This window comes from Thamnophis sirtalis, unplaced genomic scaffold (genome assembly GCF_051295495.1).
Source record: "Thamnophis sirtalis isolate CommonGarterSnake01/CBP01778 unplaced genomic scaffold, rThaSir2_p1.2 scaffold_5, whole genome shotgun sequence".
NCBI classification, from domain to species: domain Eukaryota; kingdom Metazoa; phylum Chordata; class Lepidosauria; order Squamata; family Natricidae; genus Thamnophis; species Thamnophis sirtalis.
In genome coordinates this window covers 36364005-36382103 of record NW_028261385.1, presented here as the reverse complement: position 1 = coordinate 36382103, position 18099 = coordinate 36364005, and the positions used below count along the sequence as shown (strand labels likewise).

The 18099-nt window shown below is 37.2% G+C and overlaps 1 protein-coding gene across 2 annotated transcripts in view; it reads left to right on the top strand.

The window, feature by feature from the left end:
* Nucleotides 1-18099, top strand: part of ARHGEF28 (Rho guanine nucleotide exchange factor 28) — a 150257-nt gene that overhangs the window by 23485 nt on the left and 108673 nt on the right. For both annotated transcript variants that reach the window (XM_087715652.1, XM_087715653.1), the window contains exons 3-4: nucleotides 14154-14295; nucleotides 16183-16476. In XM_087715652.1, coding sequence (XP_087571778.1) covers nucleotides 14154-14295; nucleotides 16183-16476 — 436 coding nt within the window. The remainder of the gene's footprint in view (nucleotides 1-14153; nucleotides 14296-16182; nucleotides 16477-18099) is intronic.

The window sequence follows — 18099 nt, the reverse complement described above, 5'->3', positions numbered from 1 at the left end:
ATATAGTAAAGAATATATCTGTATCTGTATCTGTATCTGTATCTGTATCTGTATCTGTATCTGTATCTCTATCTCTATCTCTATCTCTATCTCTATCTCTGTCTGTCTGTCTGTCTGTCTGTCTGTCTGTCTGTCTGTCTGTCTGTCTGTCTGTTGTATTTGTGCTGATAAATAAATAAAGGGAGACTAGTATAGATCTATTCAAGCTATTTAGCTCTCATCAGCTAGCCATACCCTTACTGGGATTAGAACCTGTGCTGTATTTGGGTATACCAGGGGTTGTGATATATATATATACACACACACACACACACACACACACACACACACACACACACACACACACATACATACTTCCCTCTTCATTACAAGTATAAACATTTTAGTAACTTGTCACCTTCTCTTAAAATACAACAGATGATCTCTTCTTCCCAAATTTGATCTCATGTTTATGAAATGTTGAAAGCTTTGTCATTCAGTCTTGGTCAGCAAAAGCCGATTGAGATTACTACAGATAACAATATTTATTTTAATCTTAATGAAATTAGCTAATTTTGTATTTCTTCTTTTTACTTTTAACAATATGACTTTAATTCTTTCTAATACTGTGCTAAAACATGATTTCTTATCATTTTGTTTTGTCTCTTCTCACAAAATCCTTCAAAACTTGAAACAAAACGTCTTTTACATGCCAATTATCCAGGTCACACTTTTGTTATTTATATCTCTTTTAATTATTAGGACATGAGCCAGTTTCATTTGTATATTCAGTGTAGCATCTTTGTTATTGTACAGTAACCTGTTATTTTTACATCCACTTTGAAACCAGTCTCAGTCTTCTTGTTCAGTAGAACTTGCTCTTCTTCTTTTCAATACAATCAGTTTATAATGGCAGACATTTTCAAAATTAACATTTGCTTCTATTTTTAATATATCCTTCAGTATTCCAATATTAAGGTATTTTGTTCTGTTTTCTGTTAGTAAGTCAAATTTAAGTGCTCTCCTCCTTTAATTGTAATCATTACTGTATTTTTTGGAGTATAAGACGCACCAGAGTATAAGACGCACCAAGATTTTGAAGAGGCAATTTTAAAAAAAAAAGGTTTTTGCACTCTGCAGACTTCCCAAAAATGGCACATTTTTCTTCAAAAAAAGGGCATGAACAGCCTTTAGGAGGCTTTAGGAGTGCTCTTGAGGTTCCCCCCCTCAAACTAGCAAAAAATGGCCCATTTTTCGCAAAAACGTGTCCATTTTTGTCAAAAAAAGGGGCATGCATAGCCTTTAGGAGGCTTATAGAGTGCTCCTGAAAGCTGGGGGGGGGGCAAAATTGAGCAACAAATGGCCCGATTTTCATTCATTTCTGCCCTCCGCAACCTCCAGGAGCACTGAAAGCCTCCTAAAGGTTATACACTGCCATTTTGGTGAAGGGAGTGGGGTTTCAGTAGGCAAAAGTGCTGTATTCAGTGTATAAGACATATCCAGATTTTCAGTCTCTTTTTTTGAGGGAAAAAGGTGCATCTTATACTTCGAAAAATATGGTAGCTCCTTGTTCCTAATGGCATCCAACTTTCAAAGTTTCATCCTATCATGGTTTTTTTTAAAGAATATAAAGCAACATTTTCCCATAGGAAAGATTCTTCTAATTAATTCCAAAATCTTATTTCAAAGAAATCTTATTTCAAATTCATCTGGACCTTTAGTCCATTTGTAACTTTCCAGAATCAATGCTCTAGTGACCCTTTTACTGTTTATTCCAAAAATATTTTTTAAAGTTTTTAAACTTGGATTTAAAACATCCTTTTCTAAGGACTGAAAAGAATAGCAATAGCAGTTAGACTTATATACCGCTTCATAGGGCTTTCAGCCCCTCTCTAAGCGGTTTACAGAGTCAGCATATTGCCCCCACAGTCTGGGTCCTCATTTTACCCACCTTGGAAGGATGGAAGGCTGAGTCAACCCTGAGCTGGTGAGATTTGAACCGCTGAACTGCAGCTAACAGTCAGCTGAAGTGGCTGCAGTACTGCACTCTAACCACTGCGCCAACACTGGATGAGTCAAGAAGACTCATCCAGTGCTCTAAAACATGTCATTGGGAAGGTTCCTAATAGCTAAATAGTTAAGAATTGGTCCCTCTCACCTGTGCTATGAGGAGGCATGCTGTGGGCTCTGTCAGCCCTATCATTCCAGCTAATGAGGGGTCTAGCAGAAGGGCCTTCTCTGCTGTTTCACCTGTCGTCTAAAACATCTTATTCCCTGATGTGAGGTCGGTCCCAACCTTCCTGATCTTTCATAGGAGCCTAAAGATCTGGCTGTGCCTGTTAGCTTGGGGCATCACAGTGGAAGTGGTTGATTCAGTAACCCACCTCCCCCCTTTCCTGGCCTCCCCTCCCTATCTGTAATTGGACTTTAGCAGTTGGCATTAACTTACTTGTATGTGTTGTATGTGAAGTTACTCTGTGGTAAGATGGGCAGCAAACAAACAAACAAATTTCTGAAAGTGATGAAGAGATAAGGCTCAGTGAATCTTATGCCCATATAGGCTACATTATGAGCTTGGTTGAAATCCCTTGCCTCCCAGCTACTCTACTCACAAGTCAACCACAAAAACCTCCGTTCCCACAGACTACTGACAAGAATGACAGCTGCCCAGCATAAAAGTGGGCGAAATCATAACCTCTCCTTTTTCTGCAGAGACTTTGCCAGATAGACTTCACTGTCTGGCTGCCGATCCCTACTGCAATGCTCCTTCTGGTTCATGATAAAATTTAACCTGAAGTTAAGCGAGACAATTTCTGAATAAAAGGTCAAGTGGTTTTAGAATTGAGATTTATAACCTTGGTTGTAAAGCCTGATGCAAAGGTAGTCTGCTATAAGACGTGAGGCAGGCTTCCCGGCAGCCCTCCCGGCTCATTAGCCCTCCCAAGAAACCAGACAGGAAACAGGATTAGATGAACTAATTCTACTTTATTGTAAAGCCAAATTAACAATCTTGCAAGTCTGAACGTACCAACTTCCTGCTGCCCTTTTGACTGCTTGATCCATTATGGCAGATCTTTCCTAAGTTTCTTTAAGCCACTGGGAGCTCCTGTCTCTCTTGTCTTATAGTTTCCTACGCAGCATCTCTTCCCTTCTTTCGCCAAGGTCAGTCAGTCACACTCATTCCATGAGCTGTAGTAATAGTAAGCCACCCAGAATCATTGAGGAGTAGATGGCATAGGAATGTGTAAACAATGCATAAATATATCTGTTTTTCACTAAAAAATTTGGAAGTATTCCCTAAAGTCTCCCTGTAAAAGTTTCATATTGCAGAATATAAAAGGATATAATATTTAAAAACTAGTATTTAATTTCATCCTGGGCTGCTTTGATCAATCCTATATTCAGCTTCAGTGAACTTATATTAAGCTTTGATCCAGCAGACCACAGAAGCCTCTGATGAGTACAGTGGCTGGATATTGAGAGTTAAAACAGTGAATGATAATATTAATGACAAAATATTTTGATTGTTGAATATTATATGTAGTAGAGCTTGAAAATCTGTTTTCATCTTTGGCTTGTTCAAAAATTCTAGATAATGCATTTGTTCATGGTAAAGTTTCTGTGTAAACATTTGGTGAGGGTTAGGTTTAGTGTTGCATTTAATTCTAGACCTACAGTAACCTTGTGACAATTATCTGTAGCAGTGATTTTTCAAGTATGAAAATATTAATAAGCTTTATTATAAATATCCCTTTGAGAACATTTGAAACTATTCTTCCTGGTGTTCCAGTTTAATTATAATTTAATTAGAATAGAAATGTGATATTATAGGGAACTGGTTTGGGACTCTATTATGATCCTAAAACAAATATAGATCTGAAATCTAGTATACATAATTTGATGTTAGACTAACCTATTTTGCCAGATTGCATTAAAAGTAAACAATCACTTCCTGAGCACTAGCTAAACACAACTGATAATTTGTGAAATATATATTGGAATAAAGTATGGAATTGAAGAGAGCAGAGCAAAAGTCTTTGGAATGTATCAAGCAAGAAGGAATAATATGATCTGCCTTGGTTGAAATCTCTTTGTAGAAGAAAGATTTGCATATCTTGTTTTTTTAAGCAAAAATCCTGATTAATTGGTTGTTCTGAGTTGGCTTGTTGAGCTCTTCACTACAGTAATAATCTACATAAATAAAAGGCAACATAAAGCAAACAAAATTCTTTATGAAAAGTCAGTGGGGAACATTTCAACCCCCCAGCAAATTCTAACACTGATCTTCAGTTTGTTGATCTTCAATTGTTGAAAAATGATTTTTTAAAGACTGATTATGTATGGCATGAAAGAGTTGAATTACAATAAATAAATCAAGAAATTTAGTTTAATTTCCTTTTATTTGAATTGGGTAATGTTCTCTTTAAATTATTTGTCACTTGGCTCCCTAATATAAGATTGTCTGTGATAATCTCAAACATAATTCATAATGATATGAATTATAATTAAAAATTAATAGAACAATACGATTGTTGCAATAATCGTAAGTAGGAAATTGTAATTACTGACACTACCAATTATATTACTATGCATTTATAAGATCTCTTTCCCTATACACATCCAATAGTGAGTAACATAACTGAAATGAAATGGACACAGTTTCTAAAATTTTCTGCCATGGCAGAAAATAGAATAGAATAGAATAACAGTGTTGGGAAGGATCTTGGAGGTCTTTTAGTCCAACCCCCTACTCAGGCAGGAAGCCCTATACCATTTCAGACAAATGGTTGTCCAATCTCTTCTTAAAAACTTCCAGTGTTGGAACATTCACAACTTTTGAAGGCAAGTAGTTCCACTGATTAATTGTTCTACCTGTCAGGAAATTTCTCCTTAGTTCTAGATTGTTTCTCTCTTTAATTACTTTCCATCCGTTGCTTGCCTTCAGGTGCTTTGGAGAATAGCTTGACTCCCTCTTCTTTATAGCAACCCCTGAGATATTGGAATACTGCTGTCATGTCACTCCTAGTCTTTTCTTTCATTAACTAGACATATCCAATCCCAGCAACTGTTCTTTTATTTTTAGCCTTCAGTCCCTTGATTATCTTTGTTGCTCTTCACTGCATTCTTTCTAGAGTCTCAACATCTTTTTTACATTGTGACAATATTCCAAGTGTGGTCTTTCCAATCCATTATAAAATGATATTAACACTTAACGTGATCATGATTTGTTAATGCAGTCTAGAACTGTGCGGTTGGTCAGCTAGTTACAAATCCATTGGGTGGTGATGCTGTCTAACCCATATTTTTCTATCAAGTACAGGTAATATTTGACTTACAACCCCAATTGAGCCCAAATGTTCTGTTGTTAAGTGAAACATTTGTTAAATGAATTTTGCCCTATTTAATGACTTTTGCTGCTACAGTTGATAAGTCAGTCATTTCAGTTATTAAGTTAGTAACAAAGTTGTTAAGTGAATCTGGCCTCCCCATTGACTTTGCTTGTCAGAAGGTGGCAAATGCTGATCACATGACATTACAGCGGTCATAAATACAAATAAGTTGCCCAGCATCTGAATTTTGATCACAGGACCATGTGGATGCTGCAGGGGTTGTAACTGTCATAAGACACTTTTTCCGGTGCCATTGTAACTTTGAATGGTCACTAAATGAACTGTTGTAAGTCGACTCCCTTTAGTAAGTTGTCGCCTACTTTATCAAATGCCTTACTGAAGGCCAAGCAAATTATATCCACAGCATTCCTCTGGTCTACTAATTTTGTCACTTTGTCAAATAATGCAGCAAGATTTCTCTGGCATGATCTGTTTTTGACAAACTCATGTTGGCTTTTGGTTAATATCAGCCAGTATGTTCATATAAGAGTTAGTTAGCTTTTACTGCAAAGTATGAATTTATCCTTCCTTTGTAATGATTTTAGTCAAAACATCTGGGACAAATTTGGAAATGGTCTTGGTTTTTCTGGTTTTACTCGGAAAATGCTTGTGAGTTTCTCCAAAGTGTATAGTACTTGAAATAGATGTTTACTTTCAGTCCTTTTCTAGATCAGGTTACTGGTGCCTAGAGAGAGAATACTTTTTAAAACAATGGCCTTTTAAAGTAAGCACACAAGGGATAGAGTTTTTGTGGAAAGTAATGCTTACAGTTCTCATTTTGTTGTAATAAACTAGTTTAGATATAGCAAGGGAAGCCAGAGAAGTTATGGAGAAATAAATAATATCCATGAGGATCAGTGTAAGCAGATCCTTGCAGATGGAAGCTTTAGTCAGACTTGGTTTTCTGCCATTCATATGGCAGCTATTGAAGGAGCAGTGTGGAAATCTCTTTCTCAGCTTTGGATTGCTGGCTACTGAACAGCCTAGCAGTAGTTGTGACTTGGATAGAAACATCTTGATCCATTTAGACCCATGTGCACAGTTTGTATTTTCCAATCATATCAAAGTGGGAAGATGTGGATAATTGTGCGAGCTAAATATAGGAATTGAAGTACATCCTTGTAGCTTGTAATTATTAGTAATTGTAGAATGATAAAACTGAAAGTCTGGCTGAGAAAGGATAACTGACTACAATCACTTATCTTTTATCTATAATTCTAAATATACAAAAATGTAGGTATTCTTTAATTTGATACTAAATTAAAAAAAAAACTTTCCAAGGCTGTGTAAAGGTATAGATAGAATGTAATCTACAAGCCATAGTTAAACATGAACTATTTTAATTGGGTATAGATCTATTATTCTGGATATTCCCATGGAGATTCGGAGCTCCCCATGGAGATTCGGACCTTCACCACCCTTCAGGCCTTCCGCAAAGCCCTTAAAACCTGGCTGTTCCGACAGGCCTGGGGTTGACGAGTTCCCGTCCCCACTCGAACTGTGTGGTTGTTGTTTACTTTTAAATTCTTTTGTAGTTGCTTGTTTGTTGTTTACCCCCTGTCTGTATTCCCTTTCTTTGATTTGTGAGCCGCCCTGAGTCCCTCCGGGAATAGGGCGGCATATAAATGCAATAAATCCAAATCCAAATATTCAGAAATATAATGGATAGCCAGTGGTTGCAATTTTGCAACCTAAAATGAGAAGATAGATCTTGGATCTTTCTATGTTTTTTCAATATTCTTCTATAGTGAGCAGAATTGTAGGCGTGCCAAACAGATGGAAAAGGGAGGCTAGACAAAGAAAAGGATCAAAGAGCAGGTGCAAATCCCTGTGTCTGCTGAATCGCCCAGTTAATTAGGCAATGTGAAGTTGCATTCTCAATTTGCAGGTTGCAGTTGAACAAGCTAGGTAAGCAACATTGCCAGGCACTTTTGCTTGGGATCCTTGAGTTACTTTAAAAAGTAGCTTAAAATTATTTTTTAATATGTCTAATCTAGAAATAGTACTTTTTAAAAACCACTCCTTCAATAAAAATTTCCTCTAGGTCCCTAAGGCAGATAGTATGTGGTGTGTGTGTGTGTGTGTGTGGTTGGGGTTCCTGCATTTTTCTGCAGTTTTGCTTTAGGTTTTTTTTGTGAGATTTTGGAAGTAGTTTGCCATTGTCTGGTTCCTAGGACTGAGAGAAAGTGACTGGCCCAGGTCACCCAAGGTAGGACTAGAACTCAGTATCTGCTGGCTTCTAGTCTGATGGCTTTAACCATTATACCAAATTGGCTATCAAAAGCAGATGGTATCCTGGGATAGTTGCAGTCTAAACCAGGGACATTCAGAATAGGATTGTGACTAAATCTCAGTTGCTTCTCAGTCATGCCCACTTTTGCATGGACACAGTTTTTGCTTGAATGGTGGCACTGGACCCAGCTGAGCACAGCATCTAAGTACCTGACGTCCCCCGACAACCTTTATGCATGTGGAAATGGCTCCTGCAATTAGGCCCTACTGTTCCTAGTCATTGTCTAAGGCAACCTGATCAGATGTGAGTCACTTTTGCCTGGTCAACCATTTATAGACTTTTAGGGCTTCATCCAGAGGTCATCATAGAAGGTTTAGTCTGCAAACCCATCTAGGCAGCCTGAGCACTACAGGAGCATGCTGGCGCAGATTGGGAGGCCTAAGTACTCTATCTACACATACTTGTGCAGCATTTTCCCTGTATATTGGACTCTCATGATGGCTGTGTTCAAGACTTGGGGTGGTTCTTCTCAGACTACATTAGTCCTTGATTTAAGACACAATTAGGACTGGAACCACGGTTGTTGAAAGATTTAGTTGTTAAATGGCCGCTTTGCTTAATGACTGCAATCCCAGCTTTCCCATTTGTGGTAGTTAAGCAATCTCATGGGTTGTTAAGTAAAGTGCAGAAGTCCCTCAAGGGTTAAGGAGGCCCTGGGAGCCTGGCACAAGCTATGGGGTCCACTGGCATGTGGAAACTTGCATGGAAAATTTGGGGGTCTCTCCACCCCATCATGTCCAGGACTTCACTCTGAAAGTGCTTCCTGCCCAAGGTTTTCAGTTCCACAATGCAGAAGATGGAACCTGAAATCTGTGGGCAAGCAGCTCTTTCAGTCAGCCCCAGATATGAGAGGGAGTCCTCTTGGCAGGTGCAACATTCCCTTCTTGCTTCCCCATTGACTTTCTGAGGAAGCTGGCAGAGAATATTGCAAATAGTGACCACATGATCACAGGGCATTTGGCAACCAGTTGTAAATGTAAACAGCACCAAGATCACAATCACCTGTCCATAGGTAGGGCAGTCCACTGTTTTGCAATGGGTGGAAATACTTCACAGGTCATAAAGCATCCTGTCTAAAGCTATTGTTATTTCAAACCATTGTTAAGTGAATGGGTTCTAAGTCAAGGACTGCCGGAATGATGACAGGAGTGTGCACTTCTCCTTCTTGTGATGCTGATTAGATGGCTCCTTTTCTTTGTAATTTGTGACCTATTCAAGGCGGAAGGATATCACATAATTTCATATATTAACAGAGGAGTTAAGACTGTTTTCTTTACTATTTTATAGGATCATAACATCACAGGGTTTAAGAAATTGATTTAAATATTGTAAGGCAAGTTAGAATTGTTTACATTTTAAAATGCGGCAAAATCAGGAACAAAAATGGCAGTCATGTAGAAACAGTATTTTTTGATTAAGTCAAAAGTTTTATGAAACAAAATAGTTACTGACCCGCCCCCCTTCCTCCCAATAGATTCTTAAATGATCTCTGTCCCAGTTTTAAATGCAACTTGTGTTTAACAGATGGGACTGTTTACTAAGAATGTTATCTTTGGGATATTGGAAACAATTTTCTGTTCCTGGGATTCTAGTTACACCTGCATTTCATTTTTATAAAATAGTAGTATCTTATGCACACCTAAGCCTCAAAAGCTTTTCACCTAAGTATAAGCATAGGTATGAAGAATTCAAAGAGATGTGGAAGAAAGTAGATCCAGATACAAGGATCTGTCAGATTTACACAGATTGAATTAATTTTCACCTTCCGGGCAGGAACAGAAAAACATGCAATTGTAATTACTAAGATCTTGATTATTATTTGGATATAAGAAACCCACATATTTGAGCGTACTACTGTAATGTCTGTAATATGAAACTAATTAAGCCAAAATAATTTTTGTCTCTTGATTTCTAATATGGCCTTAGTTTTATTGCAAAAATATTTTGAAGTGTTGAGAATTTATTCATTTTGCAAGAGGCAAATGCCCCAAATAATTGGAGCACTACTTAACTTATTTTATTAGACTAGCAGCCCACCTGATATACGTTACAGTCATTTTGTCACCATAGTGAACAAAAGCTTTACACACTTCTTGCAGAATTAATAAAAATTAAAACAAGCAAGAAAATAGTTAGAGAACACCTATCTGACCTTGACAAATATAAATCACCAGGACTCTGGTATGTAATGGGTTGTAATGGTTTACATCTCAGAGTTCTGAAGGCACCAGCAGATGTTCTCTCAGAACCATTGTACCATTTCTTTCAAAAATCCTGGAACTCCAGGAAATTACCCAAGGATTGGAAAAGAGCTGATGTGGTAGATGTGAAAGAGCTGATAGTTCCTAAATTAGTCAAACTGTTGTTAAGTGAATCTAGCTTCCCCATTGACTTTGTTTATCAGAAGGTTGCAAAAGGGAATCGTGTGACCCTAGGGCATTGCAACCATCATAGTCAATTGCCAAGCACCTGAATTTTAATCACATGACTATGAGGATGCTACAACAGTCATAATTGTGGAATCTGGTCATAAGCCACTTTCTTCACTGCCATTGTAACTTTAATTGGTCACTAAACGAATTGTTGTAAGTTGAGGATTACCTGTATCTAGGAAGATACTGGAAAAGATGATCAAAAACAGATCTGAGAACATCTAGAAACAAATAAACTATAAATATAACTAAAAGCCAGCATGAGTTTGTTAAAAACAGATCATGCCAAATCAATCTCATTTCATTCTTTGACAAAGTGACTAAATTAGTAGACCAGCAAAATGCTGTGGACATAGGATACTTAGAGGTCAACAAGGCATTAGACAAAGTAGACCACAACCGATTTCTTGGTAAGCTAGAAAAATGTGGGATAAACAGCATCACCACCAGGTGATTTGTAACTAGTTGACTGCAAAAAAAATCATTCTGGATGTTATAAAGAACCCTGCATAGAAATTACTATCCTGAATTTTATTTTGGAATAATTGGAATTTCAACTTGGCTAAAATGGGTAATATAAACCTCATTGAAGAAAAAAATTCTGGAAAATGTACATTTGGAAATATCTTTTCTGTAAATGAACTTTGGTTTCATTTGATGAAATTATTTTGTCAGCTATATGTCTGTTTTATTAGTACCATGTTTCCCCAAAAATAAGACAGGGTTTTATTTTATTTTGACCCCAAAAATAAGCACTTGGCCTTATTTTCGTGGAGGTCTTATTATTTTTGAGGTGTAGGAGGTGGCAAGAGTGGTCACCTTATGGCTGCTGCTGTGTTGCAATATATTCAGGGAGACTTATTTTAGCGCATGCGCTCAAAAGCCTGATTGGGCTTATTATCTGGGGAGGTCTTATTTTTTGGGAAACAGGATAATATAATCTATTTTCAAAGAAAAACGGAACCAGAGCATACTAAGGCATAATATATGAAATATTTAATCTGTTGGTGATATATAACTCCTATTCATAACATTTGTCAGTCATCATTTCCTAAGTTTCGTCTGATTCATTATCACTTGGTTCTTTTGTGTCCTGTTCGCCCATCACACCCAGATAGCAAATAAGCAAGACCAACTTTGCATCAAAAGTAAAGCTAGACCTGGGCGTTGTCTGTAGTGTGATGGAGCTTTAAAGGTTTGTCAGAATTATCCATTGTCCAGCCTGGTATAAAAACTGTGGCTATACTCTTCAATAATGTTTTCATTAAAGAATACCTGGGATGACATGACTACAAGAAGTCCTGCCTACATTTGATTGATTGGCACTTGCTGAGTTAGAAAAAGAGTGTAATGTTGATGCCCTTGTATTGTTATCTGGAGATAAGGGGGATATATAATTTGGTTTTGTGTACACTCTGAACTTAGTAATTCATACATAAAAAGATATGTTCTATTTAGTGCTTACTTAGTGTTTAAATGCTAGATTTGCTCTTTACTTCAGCAAACAATCCTTAAGTCCTATTTAAATTAATTAACATTTTAAAAAATAGTAGGAATAGGTGGCACACAGTCTAATTTAAGGTGCTCCAGAGAGTTGTTGGTGGCTCTGCTTTTCAAACCATGATATGTATGTATGTATGTATGTATGTATGTATGTATGTATGTATGTATGTATGTATGCATATGTGTGATGGAATCTCTAAATGCATGCCCACTGATCAGATCAAATTAACAGAGTTGGAAGGGACCTTATAGGTCATTTAGTTCAACCCCCCGCTCAAGCAGGAGACCTTACACCATTGCTGGCAAATGCCAGTCCAATCTCTTTTTGAAAGTCTCAAGTGATGAAGCAGTGGTGGGTTTCAAATTTTTTTAGAACCTCTTCTGTAGGTGTGGCCTGCTTTGTGGGAGTGGCTCAGTGGTCATGTGACCGGGTAGGAGTGGCTTGCTGGCTATGTGACCGGGTGGGAGTGGCTTACCAGCCATGTGACTGGGTGGGTGTGGCCAACTTGTAAAATGTGGTGAAACTCACTTAACAACGCTCTTACTTAGCAACCAAAATGTTGGCTCAGAAACTCTGGCATTTGAAGCACGCAAGTCTTAAAGCTGTCAAGTTACAAGACCCTTGCACCACTAACCCTTTAGGAAAAAACCGCCCAGGGGTGTTCAAACTTGACAGCTTTAAGACTTGTGGACTTCAACTCCCAGAATTCCTCCTCTCGCTCTTCATCTTGATGATGTGCAGATGGGCTGAGGGAGGGAGCTGGAACCGGTTCTAAGCGGCACTGTAGATTTGTGGAACCTCTTCTATAGAAGAGGCTAGAACTGGCAGGAACCCACCCCTGTGATGAAGCCCCCACAACTTCCAAAGGCAACTTCTGTTCCATTGGTTGATTGTTCTCACTGTCATATACATCCATTGGTTACATACATATACTGTATCTATTAATGCATGCATGTTTTCACATGTAATCCCAAATGTTATTTGAAGGAGTGATGAGCTTTCAGACTGGATAGTGGTGGTCTAATTTCTTTTTTTAAAACAATAGAAAAGGGGAATATAGGCATCCAGCCCAAAACTCATCACTGCTTCATTGATGCCAGCCATGAAAGTTTACACCATCAAAAGTTATTTGTTTGGTTTTGCCTTAGTAAATTGTATGAATCCAGCCACAGTTGAACCTGAATTCAATACATTTTCTCTTAGTATTCTTAAATTGTGAGTAAGAAAATATATACCGTTATGGAGGGGATTTTAGTGAAGAGGAGAGAATATCTGGCTCTGTCCATTATTGGCATTTTGCTCCAAATAGTTTTTAGAATAGAACAAGAATAGAATAACAGAGTTGGAAGGGACCTTGGAGGTCTTCTAGTCCAACCTCCTGCTTAGACAGGAAGCCCCATACCATTTCAGACAAATGGTTATCCGACATTTTCTTAAAAACTCCAGAGCATTCACCACTTCTGGAGGCAAATTGTTCCACTGATTGATTGTTCTAACTGTCAGGAAGTTTCTCCTTAGTTCTAAGTTGCTTCTCTGCTTGATTAGTTTTCACACATTGCTTCTTGTCCTACCCTTAGGTGCTTTGGGGAATAGCTTGACTCCCTCTTCTTTGTGGCAGCCCCTGAGATATTGGAACACTACTATCATGTCACCCTTAATTCTTCTTTTGATTAAACGAGACATACCCAGATCCGTTTTTCATATGTTTTAGCCTCCAGTCCCCTAATCATGTTTGTTGCTCTTCTCTGCACTCTTTCTAGAGTCTCCTCATCTTTTTTTACACTGTGGCGACCAAAACTGAATGCAGTATTCCAAGTGTGGCCTTACCAAGGCATTATAAAGTGGTATTAACACTTCAAGTGATCTTGAGTCTGTCCCTCTGTTTACGCAGCCTAGAACTGTGTTTGGTTTTTTTGGCAGCTGCTGCACACTGCTGGCTCATATTTAAATGGTTGTCCACTAGGACTCCAAGATTTCTCTCACAGTTACTTTTCTCTGATGAGTAAAGACTTTCAATCTGGGGGAAATGATTTGAAGGCCTCTGTGTTAAAAAGATATTTTGAAGTATTTGTTTTTGTTATTTTTGCTTGTTAACAAGTTGCTACTGTCAGATGAGGACAATTTTATTGACTATTGTTAAAACTAGATTATTAAAAATAATGGTAGCAACCATTATGCAATTCTTCTTTTAAGGAAACACAGCTCCATCTACATTTCCTCCCCAAAACGGATCTGATTCTTTGTTATTGCTCCCTTTTATATTTCATTCTTTTGAAAACTCCCTTCAATGTTATATAATGGAGTTGTTTTTGGTTTGTTAATTTCATTTGCTCAGAAAAAAGTGAGATTTGTTTATAGTTTCGTAAATCCTGGTTTGAACTGCAAAACTTTTATCACAATCTGTCTAAAGTAAACATTTTCCACCTCACTGATTACAGCGTGAAAACTTTAACCATGTTAAATACTGTAGAATATGCCCAATCTACATTGCCAGCTGCTGTAATTAGAAATATTTCTATTATGTGATATAGCATTAAAATATGTCCACTTTCTAGGGGCAAACCATTATATATGGAAAGTTTGACAACATTCTTCCAGAAGAGGCTGAATTTTACTTTGTTTACAAAGGATCAATACAGAAACATGTAGTCTTTGCCAAGCAAGTTACTGAAAACACTCTTGAATCTATAATTCCAGGTGAGTGGTGTAGCTCTGCTACATTGTCCATTTTTCTTCTTATTGCAGCATTTTAATCTTAAATTTTGGAAGAGCTATAAATTATTGAATTTTGATTATTTAATTGTTATCACATTGGAAGCCAAATGACAGCAAGTGAGTTTTTGTCTCTTGTGTACAGTTACTGGGCTAAGACGTAAAGTCTGCTTCCAGATAATTACTAAGCATAGCAATAAGAGGCAGTGACTTCCTCAAAATGTCTAACCTTTTCTTAGGAGCACTGCATTCTCCACATTGATTAGTTTCTCCTTCTCCAAGTCCAAGCATTATTTATAATCCTACTTAATATATACAGTTTAAAGAATCAGGGATGAAAACCTTTTCTTACAGTCTATATTCCAATCTAAAGCATGACCTATAAAAGCATGACTTATAAAATTTGCTAGTTTTTACAGCTTTTCGATAACTATTTGTTAACTATGGTTAACTATGGTTAGATAGACATAGGCAATATTTTTCCATTAACATTGATTGATTGATGTGCTATTAAGTCATTCTTAGAGCCAAGGTGGCGCAGTGGTTAAATGCAGCACTGCAGGCTACTGCTAGATCAGCAGTTCAGCGGTTCAAATCTCACCGGCTCAGGGTTGACTCAGCCTTCCATCCTTCCGAGGTGGGTAAAATGAGGACCCAGATTGTTGGGGGCAATATGCTGACTCTCTGTAAACCGCTTAGAGAGGCCTGAAAGGCCTATGAAGCGGTATATAAGTCTACTGCTATTGCTATTGCTATTGATTCCTAATGACTTCACTGATAGATTTTTCTCCCAGATAATCAATCCCTAGCATTATCCAAGCTATTTTTTTTTATCTTTTAGCAATTACAACTGAACCCAGAATTTTGGTCATAAGACATTGTGGTCACTAAACGAGTTGCCATGACCTGATTTTATTTTACTACTGTTTATACAACATTAAATGAATCATGTGGCTGTTAAGAAAACCATGTGGTCATTAAGCAAATCCATTCCCCTGAATGGGTGTTTTTTGTAAGAAACCAGTAAAAATGCTGGAAACTGGCGAAAAAGTTGCATGTTGTCACATGACTGAGGAATATTGTAACTGGTCATAAAGATGAACTGATTGCCAAAACACTTGAACTGTAATCATGTGATCATATTGGGGAGGGATGCAACTGTCCTATCTTTGAGGGCAGATCATAATTAGCTTTTTGAGGTAATTTTGAACCATTGTTAAATGAGGATTACCTGTAATGAAGTAGCTATTGGGAGAATCCGCTATCCTTGCCATGCTAGTATCCTATACTGATGAGTGCAGAAGTAATTATAGTATTATTTGCATGGCAGGCAATCGCAACCTGGCTTGCTATGTCACATTGGTGTTCAAATAAAGCTCATGTAATACAATCCTTTTTGTTTGTATTAATAACAGCATCTTCGCTGATAAGGCAACTCTATGTATGCTTTAACCATAAATTCCAGAATTTATAGCCAACATAATGTGTGTAGGGCATGTTTTTCTGCCTGAATCAGTTGGTGTTCTGGCTGGATATTAGTAACACTAATATCACATGGACGGTGCAAATTGCACTAAATAAAAAAGAGAAATATAAATAAGGCAACTGACAACTGAAAAATATATGTATCAACCTTTCTGTTACTTCTAATATTACTATGCATTGCCTATGTATTTTCAGTCAAGTGTATATACGTGTATATAGTACATGGTGAATACTATCAATTGTTTATTTTTTTCCTGCACATATAGTATATGAGAATTGAATCTGACTTTGATTCCAATTTTTCATACTTTAAGAAATGGCAATAAAATGTATTTTTGTAGAGGGCATGTATTGAGTGCATAACATTTCATTGTTATACTTTTTCAGCTCATAGAGAACAAGAAGATGTTTCTGTCTTTGCGGTTATGTATGGAAAGGAAAGTGAATTTGTGATTCTGGGCTCCTCGTTTCTTACCTTCAAACATGACATTGCTTGTGAATTAGCATGCTTCTTGGTGAGTCAGGCCAACTGTCTCATTCCCTCCAGTCATCACACCCTTCTCAGTCAGTTTGATTTAATCGAGAGAGATTTGCAGTCAATGGATCATGACATTATGCTAGCAATGGCCTGTGAAGAGATTCCATCTTCCTGGAACATTGTTGGGAATAGTGCAGAAAATGGTAAGTAATTCTCATTAATTTTTTCTTTTATAGCATGCATGATTAGAATTGTTGTTGTTGTTGTTGTTGTTGTTGTTGTTGTTGTTAAGTCATGTCTGACCCATCACAACACTGTGGACAACGTCCCTCCAGGCCTTCCTGTCCTCTACCATCCCCCGGAGTCCATTTAATCTCACGCCAACTGCTTCAGTGACTCCATCCAGCCACCTCATTCTCTGTCATCCCCTTCTTTTTGCCCTCCATTTTCCCCAGCATTAGGCTCTTCTCCAGTGAGTCCTTCCTTCTCATTAGGTGGCCAAAGTATTTGAGTTTCATCTTCAGGATCTGGCCTTCTAAAAAGCAGTCAGAGTTGACCTCTTCTAGGACTGACTGGTTTGATTGCCTTGCAGTTGAAGGGACTTGCAGGATTAGAATTAGATTAGAATTATCGCCTGCCTTTTATCCATCAGCTTGAAGTTGAGTATGCGATACTCCTTCCTCCCATTTTTTTCCATCACAATAAAATCGTGGGGTAGATTGGGCATAATATCTGTACCAAAATTATCCATGATTGAGGTTGGATTTGAAGCTTTGCCTCCTTGGTTCTATCTTTACTGCTATATCACTCTTTTACTTCAGCTTTGCTTCTTCTTTTCTCATGTATTCTGATTTTTATTGTTTTGTATATATTACCAGGCATAAACATCAAAGACAACTAGTACAACAGAAATTAAATTTAAATTGTAAAATTAGATTAGGCACCAGAAATTAAACTGAATATTTTAAACAGGTTTGTGTCATATTACGGCTAATATATAAAATAGCCAATGAGCTAGAAACATTACAAAGCAAGGAGAATTTTTTTGATAGTTTTTTTTAAAAGTTGTTTCCCTAGTACATCTAATTCATTTCATGAATAATGCTTGTCAGCAACTGATAATTCAAAGCCTGCTAACAAGATTAATGTGGCGCTAATATGAGGTTTTCACTTTGACTACTAGCAGATGAACATTTTTTCTAATTTAAAACTGTTATGTAATAACATGTTCTTATTATATAAACAAAAGGAGACATCCTTTGCATTGAAGTGGTGAAAAGAATGTTGTAGTGCAGGAATTTTGGTAATCAACAACTTATTTATTACAACTCCTAATGCTTTGTCATTGATTTGATTTAACCTTTATTAGGTATGATTTGTGTTTAATGACACTATCATTATGGTGAAAAATGTAAATGGTTATATTTGGATTTTGAATTCAATTGAAAACCTGGATTTTGCTCTTCTGTGGGAATTGTTGAGCAAAAGTAGATTTTATCTTATTTATGTATGTTTTTAAAATTTTTATCCTGCCTTTCAAAACACTCAAAACAATATACTGGTACATAGAACTTCTGTCTCCCTGTGAGGCAGGTAAAGCTGGGAGAAAGTGACTGGTTCAAAGTAAGTCAGTGATTTCCATGATTGACAGTGGAGTTGTCTCAGTTTTCAGTTCTAGTCTATGCTTTAACTGTTACATATGTTCTTCTGGGTACTTTGAGATATACAATTCACAAAGTAATTATGCGTAATCAGAAAGATTACACAAAGAGATCTTATATATGACTTTCTGAAGTTTGACTTTAAGTTTCATGCCAAGACATTTC